The 12,081-nt window shown below is 51.5% G+C and overlaps 1 protein-coding gene across 9 annotated transcripts in view; it reads left to right on the forward strand.

The window, feature by feature from the left end:
• The window catches only part of LOC149334738 (uncharacterized), a 148,400-nt gene that overhangs the window by 89,952 nt on the left and 46,367 nt on the right, over positions 1-12,081 (forward strand). For all 9 annotated transcript variants that reach the window (XM_089555356.1, XM_089555357.1, XM_089555361.1 and 6 more), the window contains exons 8-11: positions 2,067-2,732; positions 3,704-3,790; positions 3,853-3,930; positions 9,100-9,456. In XM_089555356.1, coding sequence (XP_089411482.1) covers positions 2,067-2,732; positions 3,704-3,790; positions 3,853-3,930; positions 9,100-9,456 — 1,188 coding nt within the window. The remainder of the gene's footprint in view (positions 1-2,066; positions 2,733-3,703; positions 3,791-3,852; positions 3,931-9,099; positions 9,457-12,081) is intronic.

Raw genomic sequence — 12,081 nt, forward strand, 5'->3', positions numbered from 1 at the left:
CAATGCCGAGAGGCGGACCGGCTCGGCGGTCGCCGTCAACGGCTAGGCTCGAAGAAACGGACGATGATGCACGCGCTCCACTGCGCAACGAACAACTGCTCCTAGAGCTGTGTCCTTTTTATTGCCTTGCTCGCAAGTTCTAAACCGTCGGCACCGGGTGGCGCCACAACACAAAACATGAAAACGAAACTGTAACAGCCCCATTGTGATATACTGTTGACCACGGATTATTGGGACTCTGATCACTTTAACTAAATGGCCGTGTGCTGGAGGAGCTCCTCATTAGTCACTGTAAGTCATGTACAGGGTCGGTCAAAAGTTCCAAGGCCACAGGGTCTGCTTTTCCGCGTTATAGCCTAGCACTTAAGAGTCCATTAAAGCTGTCAAGGTTCTCAGAGGTGAGCACGATGCTTCTCATATCATCTACAGAGATTTTCAGCTTCAAGGGTGTCGTAACTTCAGGACTATACTGCTTAAAAGCAAACCCTATGGCCTGGGAACTTTTGACCAACCCTGTACATAGCAAGGTGTGTTGCTGGGCGAGTTGGTTGGGATTCATCTTGAGAAAAAACAGCGCTTGCAGACAAAGGACCAGAACAAGGACACACAACTGCGCTGACTAACAACTTTTATTTCGGAAGGGGGCCGATCCGCGCCTTTTATACAAACTAGAGGGAATGATGCGCACGCGCACAGATCAGCAAAGTGGGAGCATGGAAAGAGCCAACACATAGACCAACTATTCTTATAGTCACTGATAACCAACAACGCAGCCAAAACAAGCGAGAAAAGAAAAAAGAGATAGAAACAACGGGGGAAACAAAGGCAGGGAGCGTAAAGAAACAATTCCAAAAAGTTCTAAAAAGATCCCGAAGAAGCCAACAACCAACACGGCTAAACGAATGACGATGAAAGGTGACAAAGATGAACAGACATGCATAAAAAGTGCAGGGAAAGCCTGCGGAAGATGTAAAAAAGCGGCACAGCTAAAAGATGACGGAATTAAAAGCGTTAAAACAGATACAAGCAAAAACCTGAGAAGCCGATGAGAATAAAAACAAGCAGGAAAGGTGGTCACTAAAACATGAAATTGAACAGACAACAGATCTCTAAAAACAAGCAATGAATCGTAAAAAACGTGTGGGCGATAAAACCTAAGGTGAAATAACAGAGAAGTTTTTACAGAAAAGTTTAAGATGGAAAACATCGCAAATAGTGGGCGCCAACAAAACACCACGGAATGAAACCAAAAGAATGCACTGAATCAAATCGAAGCAGAGAGGAATGAACACTCTTTGTCTAACAGCGCAACTGATGGTGTGCTAACACACTCATCTTTTAGCTTGCTAATAGTGGCTGCTTCAATGGCGAAAAAACTTAAATCAACTGACCCGAGAAATCATTGAAGCAGCCACCATAAAGTCAACATAAATAAGTTAACTTTTTAAATATAGCTTGAAATGTTCAGACATCAATAGGAAAGTTGTGGAGCTCCACAAATATTGTCCAACCAAGGCACTTCCAACGGCATGGACTTAGTGGGGCCGTTTTTATTCGGCAAAAACGAAAGCCCGTTATTTGCTGTTGAAGGTAATGTGGAAGAAGCATTTGGGCACATCTGCAGCTGGCAGAACTTGCTTTCAGCAGCTCGATTTGGCAAGAAAAAGCAGAGCAAGATGATCGACCATTTTTCTTAAAAAAACTTGACTCGGCAACGAATAAAGATGCTGTTTTAGTGTTTTGTGCGGAATTGGAAGCTGTTTAACTCCAAGTTTTCGTGGTCCCTGTGAACCCGGTATCAACTGGTGTCGACACTATGGCAAAGAGATGACACAAAGGAATTTCTAGTCACTCTTAACAACAGGTACAAAGTGATCCGCTAGACAGTGCAACACATGCAGAGTAACGTTTAAAGGGAGGCTACGATGCACCTCCTAGTGTGCACTAACACAGGGCGAACCAAACGGAAAATGGGACGCTCTTTGAGGGGGGCCTCACAAGAAGAGTCTCGTTAGAAACACATCTGCCTAGGTTCCCTTTTAAACCCCAGCACCTTTGCATTGCAGGCCCAGCAGAAGCTGACGGAGGAGCAGGCAGCGCAGCTGCAGCGGCTGCGCGACGACTCTCGGCAGCTGCAGCAGCGGGTGCAGCAGCTGGAGGCGGAGCTGCAGCAGGCGTCGGCCGCCGTGTGTGAGCGGGTGCGCGTGCGCGAGGAGGAGCTGGAGCGCTCCCACCGGGAGGCCCTGGAGCGTGAGCGGCAGGAGTCCGAGGCCCGGGTGGCCCAGGCCCGGGAGCAGGCGGAGTCCCTGGAGGGGGCCTGCGCGCAGCTGCGCCAGCGGCTGGAGCAGGAGGCCCAGAGCCTGTCCGCCCAGCGCCACGCCTCCGAGGGCAAGGTGAAGGAGCTGAGCAAGGTGCACCAGCTGGAGCTGGAGGCGGAGCGGGCGGAGCACCAGCGCCGCCTGGAGGCCCTGGAGCAGCGCGTCCAGGAGCAGGCCCACCTGGCGGAGGAGCTGCGCGGCCGGCTGGCCGAGGCCGTGCAGACCCACAGCCGCGAGGTGAGCGAGCTGTCGCGCAAGAAGGCCGAGGCTGAGGCCGCGGCCGAGGGGGCCGAGCAGCGGCTGGCCCAGGCCCACGAGGCCGCCCTGGAGGAGCTGCGCCGGGAGCTGGACGACCAGCGGGCCAGGAACAACGACCTGCGCACCAAGAACTGGGAGGTGGTGGAGGCCATGCGGGTGAGAAAACTCTTTGGAACGCAGTGTGGCAGCCCTGTGTGGGCTAGTCCTGACTGACTCGGAGCCCAGGAAGAAAGCTTCAGTAAGATTTTCCGCTTTGAATCGGTTTTCTTTGAGGCTCTTTTCTTCCTCTGTAGAAGACGCTCTTTCTTTTCGTTCTGCCTTAGAGGTTTTTAAAAGTTTTCTAGTAGCTTTAGTTCAGTTTTGAGGTCCGTGGGATTATCAATGTGTTTTTTTTTGTTTTTAAGTTTTACTTTTTCGTGAGTTCTTTCAGTGTTTTTGATGAAGCCTTCTGAGATGACGCACAAATGCTCAATGTTGTTTTAGACCATGACGTAGTGTTCACTGTTTTCATTGTTTTGACACAGAGAAGGTGTGTTGTTCTTGGTTTTAATCTGGCACATTTTGTTTTTCACAGTGTTGTAGATTGATGCAAGCTTCAAATGCTGTAGAAAGATTTGTGCATTGTTGATTTCAGAAAGATCGATGATTCATCTTGTCGTGAGTTGTTTCCTGTTTGTTGGTATCAGTTTTAGTAACCATGTGTGCATTGCAGAGCATTTTTCACTCTTTGATAGGGAGGGCCAGAGCAGTGATAGCGTCACTTATGCTTTTGTGTGTTTTAGTGTAGAATTCGAAGGTGGCATACTGTCGAGTTTATCTTGTGCAATGTACTTGCCTGACACAGAGAGTGCTTAAATGCAGCTTGCGTTGTCAGTCTGCTCTTCTAAGTGTGGTGAGTGTGTCTGCCTGGTGTCCTAACCCTTGTGCGCAGTTAATTCTCCAGTTCAGGAGAGTGGGATAAAGTCAGGGGAAGTATGGGGTCATTATTACCTTGGCAGGGTTTCTTCTCCGTGAGGTGTGGAGTGACACACACCATTGTGGAGAAGAATACGAGTGTGGAAACGTGACGGTGTGCCTGAAGGGGTTGAGCAGACACAAGAAGAGGGTGGTGTGGTGTGTGGGTGCAGGCGTGCGAGCGCAAAGCGGAGGCCCACGCCCAGGAGCTGAGCAGGGAGCTGGAGTCCCTCAGGGCCAGCCACTGCCAGCAGGTGCAGGTGAGCGCTGCCTGCCACCCAGGGATGGGGCAGCACAGCAGTGCGTGCGTGTGTGTGTGCAGAGCCTGGAGCAGCGGCTGCTGGCCGAGCATGAGCACAAGGAACGGGAGCTGCTGGAGAGCCTGCTGCCCATGGTCAGGGTGAGTCCCCCCCTCTCTCTCCACGCTGGGGGAATTGCAAGATGAGTGCCGCGGGGAAGTCTACTGGCAGCCCTGCACCCAGAGCAGCATGCCTCCAGGCGAGGGTGTCACACTGATGAAGCATGCACCACTCGGTGTGTCAGAGAAGCGTGTGGGCGCAAACTGGAGAAGATGCTGCCACAGCTGCATCATTGGTGAGACTGGGGCTGATCTGACCTGATGGGGGTTCGCTTGGCTGTCTGCTGCACACCATCGAGATTTCACAAACAAGACACACACCAATGGATTTGCAGTGAAAGATATACCCAGCCATGCTTAACAGAGCTTTCGCTCCTATCACTAGGCTTACTAAGCACTAAACCTCTGCCCAACACTCTAGTGAGCGCATCCAAGCAGTATAATAGCATTCCTTTAGCATGCACAATTGTGCGACAATTCTATGTCGCATTTCGGTTTCCATAACTGGTGCCTAAATATTATCTAGTTGTCCCTAAAAATATTGACTCCATCAAAACCTGGATACTTGTATTTGATGCAACGGTAGCTTGTTTTGTGCTAGTTGCTAAGTTTTCTGAAAAACGCAGTCCATCTACATTGCAATACGTTTAACACATACAGTAAAAGCTCGTTAATTTGACACTGACGGGTCCGCGAAAAATTGTCCAACTACCTGAAAACGCAAAATATCGAATGAACAACAAAAAAAGTTTGCCGCAACAGGACATTCCTTTATTTGGCAAAGAAATCTGTTATTGTTGTCTGCTTTTTCGAGCGAATTTGAGTGACTACGATAGCTCTAACAGCTGCCAGGTGCTCCGCAGCACATGCACCGTCCGGGATTTGTTCACAGAAGTCCTCCCGCACGGACAAGGCTTCTGCGGCTTCTTTCACCGTGCACTTCGGCAATTGGGTCAACTGCTCACAATCGTCACCTTCCGACGAATCGTCGTTGCCAGCGTTCTTCAATTATTTGATCCTCGGTCAGGACACAAAGGCAAGGTGCACAGGCACTGCACGCTACCCACTCGAAAGCAGCGCAGTAAACATGCTGACAAAGCGCACAATTAACAAAAAAAAAAGCGTTGCCTTACGGTTAAATAACCGCGATCGTAGCAGCAAGAACACATGGAAACGACGACACACGCCAAAACGAGACTTGCTGTCGATAGGGTTAAGCGGACGACACCAACACGACTGCTGCGACCCAACATAGCACAAAGAAAGACACCAGCTGCTTCGGCCGCTGCTAACCTCGCTTCCCTCGCCCTCTCTCACACTGCTGATGACGATGACCATACGGATGGCCTATCAGCCGTACAGTAGCGCCGCTTGTGGCAAAATTTGTAGGAATTAACGAGAGTTTCGCCCCATAGACTCCTATGTATAATTGTAGGGACCTCGCATGCGCGTCGAATTATCCGATTTTCCGAATTAACGGGGGTCAAATTAACGAGCTTTCACTGTACTTGCATTTTATCTGTCTCGAGGAATGCTGAGGTGGAGGCCAAAGCTCCAATGAAGAAAGAACCCCCTTAGAGGACTCGTTGATGGAGCACATAAACGTTTATACAGTAGACTCCCTTTAGGGGAGACGAGGGCCTTAAAACTGACCTTTTTATTTGTCGCTAGAATGTCGTGAAATTTTTCACACAGATGCGCTTTTCTCTTCTGATTTCAAAAATGTAGTCATAATTGAGCTGGTGGTCTTAGATCAAAAGTTATCTTAAATTCTAGAGTGTAATTAGGTAATTTCTTACGCAGCTTTAATGAACTTTCTCATTGCATTTTGTTGCTTTTAATTACATGAATTGATAGCCAGCTAATTCCCACACCCAATGACATTCTTACTTTTTTTGTTTACAATTAGCTTAACGAGTTGCAGTGTAAAATACTGCGACCTCTTACTCTCGACATAGTATGTCAGGATGACATGCCTTTAGACATGACATGCTTCACGCCGCCCGGGATTTATCGTTGGAGGCATGTGGCGTGGAATGGGTTTTACAGGAAGACGCGGGAGGCTTTTCCACGGGTGAGCAGATGGTGGAAGTGGGTGGGAAATGGTGTCTGAAAAGGCTGAGGAGGAGGAGGTTTCTGCCTGGCTCGGAGGCAGAGAGACTGGGCTCGGTGGTGTGCTGCTGCTGCGGGTTCTTCAAGGGGGTTGAAAATGGTGGCGTCTGCGATCAGAGCATTTGTGCTGTAGATGGGAACTCCCATGGCTGATTGAGTGAAGTGACGCAGAGGGGCTTCTAGTTTGCTTACTTGAGAGGATGTGAGGCGTGATAGGGGCAGGCGCACACCTCTTCAACTGAAGTATTTCTTTGCTGCATCGACCGTCGACGCCAATCTTCCGCTGCTGCAACGGACACAGCTTCGCATCAGTTCATCACCACAGTTCCTTGGGCCAAACTTCCACAGTCACCCATTGCATCGACACTGGTGCCCACGCACGACTGCGCTGGCACCCCCCTCGCATGACTGCAGTCGAGCACCAGCCTATTGAAGAGCAAGTTAACGAAATGCTTCAGAACGGCATCATTCAGCCCTTGGGTGGTGTTGCCTGTGAAGAAGAAAGATGGCTTCGTATGTTTCTGTGTGGGTAACATCTATCCCCTTCCACGCGTAGATGATGCTCGGGACTGTTTGCAGGGGGGGGGGGGGGGGGGGGGGGGGGGGGGTCGGGTCGGCCCGACCACTCCCACCGAGGTGTACACGGACGCCAGTGGTGTTGGCTTCGGCACAGGGTTCGCCCAGCGCATATCTGGCTTCCACGGCTGCCAGGTCGTTGCCTGTGCCAGTCGCATGCCCACCCAGGCTGAGTCCAATTACTCTGTAACTGGAGCAGAGTGTTTGGCCATTGTCTTGCCCAACTCTGCCCTTACCTGTGTGGCTGCCCTTTTGACGTTGTGATGGACCGCCATGCGCCTTGTTGGCTGTGCTCCTCGAAAGACCCATCTGGTGCCAGGTGGTGTCCGCAGGATGTGTGGGTCCGGCCACAAGCATTGGGAGGCTGTCAGCTTTCTCACCGCTGCAGCTTCCCTTCAGTCCCTCCGACTGACCCTCTCTGACACGCTCTCTCAGTGTCGCCCTGACAGCTCTCACCCCACCCCGCACTCCTCTACTCGTGTGGATACCCTGGACTGTCCTGAAAATTTCTTGGCTAGTACCGCTGCCCTCTTGGCGCAGGCATCAACTAGGCGAGACAGTTCATGCGCCTGATGCTGCTCTACCGCGACCCCGCCATTTCACCATAAGTCACCGGGATGGCTCCTCTTCTGCCCAGGGTTAAGACGCACATGTGTGTGTGGAAAAGACAGTGGTGAGCGTGCACTTCAGCCACCACTGCCTGTGTCTGTGCTCGACCTCGGACTGTTTCTGCCACTGCTCCCCAGTAGCTGTGAATGAAGCCCCGTCTTACCATATACGTTATATTTAATGGCATCATCCCTACCTAGAAAATGCACAGTGATGACACTATACTTATTTCGGATGTACAGCCTTTGTCAAAAGTTTAGAGCCCAGGGGGTTTGCTTCTGGGCTGCATTGCTTTGCTCGTAATGCGACCTCAGCGTCCCAAATGTCCTGAAGGCAAGAAGATTTTTGGCCCTGCTCCCTCCGATGAGTAGGACTTCCACGAGTGCTGTAGGAGTGCCACAATAGTGCTTAGAAGCAAACCCTCTGGGCTCTAAACTTTTGACAAAGGCTGTACAGTGCATGCCTCAAGGGCATGGAGTGATCATAACTCAAAGCGGATGCCCACAGGGCATCATCCGTCCAGCGCATTGCTGATACTAGGTTTTTGAGAAGACCATCTCTTCGCACACTTTGTGTGTCCTTGTGAGTCCCGAGGCATGTGCTGTACAAATTGCCTGCTAGTTGGGAATGCGCTGCAGTCCATCCACGAATTGCATGTTCTGCTGGTACCGACTGCTTTTTTTTTTTGGATGCTCCATATTTGCATGTTTCTTGAAAGGAAGCTATGGTGCATTGCCATCAGCTTCTGCTTATCCTGAGAGGGGAAGAGCAGCTTTGCGCCATCAACAGCTGCTGCTGCTGCTGGCTACCTGTAGTTTTTGTGTGAGGTGGACTCCTGGCAGTTTACTGTAGTCTGGTGGTGGCCTGAGCGAGAGTAGCCATCAGACGCTTGGCCACCTTCGGCCATGTGGCTCACAGCTCTGCACGCTGTCATCGACGGCAGCAAACTCTGCAAACGAGCCGTCGGCATTGGTCGACCCAAGCTCTTCATCGATCTCTGCACAGCTGTCCCTGAACACGCTGGGCTTAGAATCCTCGGCCCCTGGTGTACACCGAAAGCTGTGCTTTTAAAGAACAGTTGAATAATGCTTCGGGTCAAGCAACGACAGCTTCCCCAGGTCCTGCTGTTGTGATACTACGGGAGCTAGGAACTGTCTCAGGGCTGCAGGGGACTGATGTCACCTGAAGAAAGGAAGGGTCAGCCACGCAGTTGTCTGGTAGGTGGTGACCTCTGGAAGCTTTGTCCCTGCGCCACACACGCTTTGAGAGGATGGTCTCCTTTTCCACCTGTGGGTGGGTGAGAGTTTGTAAGGGGGCTGCAGCTGGCACAGAATAATGGCAGTGGGTGATGGTGGAGGACAAGGGCATGGCTGTGGGTGAACATGACGGACTGGGGCTATGTCTCTTTTCGTAGGGGAATGTTGATAGTGTAGTGTGCCAGCTACGATGGTTTCAGCTACTGGCATGCACCGACACTACGCTGTGCCTGAAGACAAAGAAGTCACCCCGCTTTCTTGGTGCTGGCTTCACCTGAATATGGTGCAAGATCCTACGCAGCTGCTCACTCTCTCCGAGGACACATAATAAACGCACCTGTGCAGGTGCTTTTAAATTGGGCTGGGAAAAATCCACATAGGCCCGAAGCAAGCTGCACCTGTCAATGCTGCTGTCGAGATTTTGAGGCTTGTGCGTCCCGCGTGTGCAGCCAGTGCTTGATGGTGCTCTTAATGGGTGCTCTGCTGGAAACCAACTGTGAGGGTGTGCTGCATAGAGCACTGTACTGGGGTGGGGCAGCAGTGATGTTGTCATGTGACCTGGAGATTGATGCCGTGCCCATATGCCATGCTCATGTGTGCCTGCTCTTCGTCTGCCACAGAGCGTGTTGTATGATGTGGGAGAGTTTTTCCTGTGCAGGTGGACGGTGGGCTGGGCCCCCACTCGGAGTGGCTGGGCTGCTTTGAGCGGGAGCTGCAGCAGTGGCTGCAGGGGCAGCAGCAGACCTGTGCGGACCTGGAGCGGACCAACACTCGGCTGGAGAAAGAGGTGGTCCACTACAAGAGGGTGCTGTCCCAGACGGAGGAGATCCTGCAGAGCCTCCAGCGGTCGGTCGAGCAGGAGGAGAAGAAGTGGCGCAGCCGCGAGGAGGCCCACCAGAAGGAGCTCTGGCAGGCCCAGCAGAAGGGGGGGGGGCCCACCGAGCGGGAGCAGCAGCTGGAGGCACGCTGCGCAGCACTCGAGGCAGACCTGCGGCAGCTGCAGGGACTGCAGGAGGTGAGGGGGCGTACGAAAAGCATTTCATCAGGACTGCTAATTTTGTGGGTGGCTGCTGCCAGTGCCTGAGCGAGTGCTTCGGGAAATGCCAGCCCCTGTTCTCCTCACAAGTGACGTTTTGCGAGTGAGTGCATTGCATTGTGGGAGATCTTCACTTGTGGGGGCTGATGTTTATTTGTGCTTGCTCTCTGGGCTTACTTTGACCTGGACAAATTGGTGGAGCTGGCAGAAAATACCAGAAAACCCGCCTGTGCACTGCAACATTCTGCAAGAGCAGCAGTGTTGGATGGGCCACATATGCTAGTGTAAGGGCTGCACCACTAACTTTGCAGCCAGTACTTTGAAGAAATGCGTGCGTAATGTTCTCGGCGTGGTGCATTCTGTGGTACTGCTAACAGATGTCAGTAACTGCATGCTACACTTGGTACAACCCAGGGTTGCGCAAATATTCACACATTTCGAATATTGAAGCAAATAATATTTGAAAACCTAGAACATTTTCAAGTCCGGGGGTTTAGGAAAGCAAAAGGTGTTGGAAGAAGCAGTGAGCATCTTCGGGCATACGGCTTGGCAGCCACATCCACAAACTTGGCTGCACTCTGCTGAGGAGGAGCATGCATGATATGTGACACTGTGGTGGCCCAAAAGGTGAAGGTGACAAAAATTTAAGATGAGGAGCATGACTGAGGTGGGTGCTTTGTTGGCGTTGGCTGCCATGCTTGTGGTGTTGCCAATTTTGGAGCTGGCGGTTGAAATTAGATGAGAGGTAAACAGCAGTTGTATCAGGTGCTGCAGGTCTTCTCTTTGAAGGGCACTTTCTGGCTTGGCATGGTGCGCCTCCGCTGCACTTGTCGCATATCAAGACTCGCCTCGGAAGAATGCCTGCTCTCTCCGCAGCATGCCTCCGTTTGGTGCAGCACGGTCCCCTCAGACCACCCTCATGCAGTGGTTGGTGCCTTCGCTGACATCTTTTGAGACTTGCACCACAGCTTCCTCCGGCACGCATGTGCGATCACTTGTGCAGTGACGGGGCTGAATTGAGGTGGATGTAATTGTGGCATCATCCAGAATTTCAGCCACTGTTTCAAAATCAGGTTCATTTTGTTTCTTTGTTGTCTGGCAGCGAAAGAGATTTGGATTCCGCTGGTTCAAACTCTCTGATGACGAAATATTTGTCAAGTGATGTAAGCGGGGACTCCAAGGTTGCTGGCAGCCCAGAAGGGAAACTGCTGTCGACCAGATAAAGCGTAAGGTCGCTACCATCACTGGGTTTTCGTTTTCACCAGCGTTATGGTGGACCTCGAAGCAAAGTTCTCGCGAGGAGCCTGCAGTTGAGCGAACTCCAGCATGCGATGCTTTTGAGGCTGAGACGATGAATCTGGTAGGAGGTTCCAAGTGCTGAGCAGTCGGCACAATACTGGTGCGGCGGCTGTCACCAAATGATGAGTAGGCGTACGGACATACAGTGAAAGCTCGTTAATTCGACCCCCGTTAATTCGGAAAATCGGATAATTCGACGCGCGCGCGAGGTCCCTACAATTATACATAGGAGTCTATGGGGCGAAACTCGTTAATTCGAACAAATTCTGCCGTGCGTTGGTTAATTCGACTTCACTCCGCAGCCCGCCAAGCCGGTGTGCCGAGAGCAAAAAGAAAAAAACACTGCCATGAGCGGTGCTACTGTACGGCTGATAGGCCATCCCTATGGTCATATCATCCGTTCATCCGTCCATCCATCCGAGGAAGCGAGTTAGCGGTGGCCGAAGCGGCTGGCGTCTTTTTTTTGTGCTTTGTTGTGTCGCAGCAGTCGCTATCGCGGTTATTTACGGCGCCTTTTTTGGTAAATGCGCGCTTTGTCAGCGTGTTTACTGCACTGCTTGTTGCTGTTTTGTTGTGACTGAGAGAAGGGTGAAAGGAAATTGCAAGGGATTGCCTCCACCACCGCTGCCATGTGCAGATAGAGGAGAGTTAAAAGATCAGAGGAAAGATAAAGAGAAAAGATAAGACGCCGTCCCAGCAACAATGCTGTCCGTCCCGCGGACACTGGCTGAAAAAACAGATAAGCGGGGAGCCGCGCTCGCTTCAGCTCCTCCTCGCGCTGCTTTCGGGCGGGTAGCGCCAGTAGCGCGCAGGGCCTGCGTGCCTCGCCTTTGTGTCCTGTCAGCTGACCGAGGATGAAATAATTGAAGTGACAGGCGCTGACAACGATGACGATTTACGATTGTGAGCAGTTGTCCCAAATGCCGAAGTGCACGGTGAAAGAAGCCGCAGAAGCCTTGTCCGTGCGGGAGGACTTCTGTGAACAAATCCCTGACGGCGCGTGTGCCGCGGAGCACCTGGCAGCTGTTAGAGCTATCGTAGTCGCTCAAATTCGCTCGAAAAAGCGGATGGTGATTACAGATTTCTTTGCCAAATAAAGGTATACGTCCTGTTGCGGCAAACATTGTTTTTTTGTTGCTCATTCGATAATTGGACATTCGGATAATTCGACAATTTTTCGCGGTCCCGTCAGTGTCGAATTAACTGTAATTGGATTCTGTATAAAGTCCTATGCGTGCACTGATGAAGCAAATGTTTGCCAACGTGGAGGCTTGTGCAGCGTTAGCTGGGCACAGGTGGGGTAAA

The sequence above is a fragment of the Amblyomma mixtum genome, chromosome 8 (genome assembly GCF_055824585.1).
Source record: "Amblyomma mixtum isolate Tamu chromosome 8, ASM5582458v1, whole genome shotgun sequence".
Lineage (NCBI taxonomy): Eukaryota > Metazoa > Arthropoda > Arachnida > Ixodida > Ixodidae > Amblyomma > Amblyomma mixtum.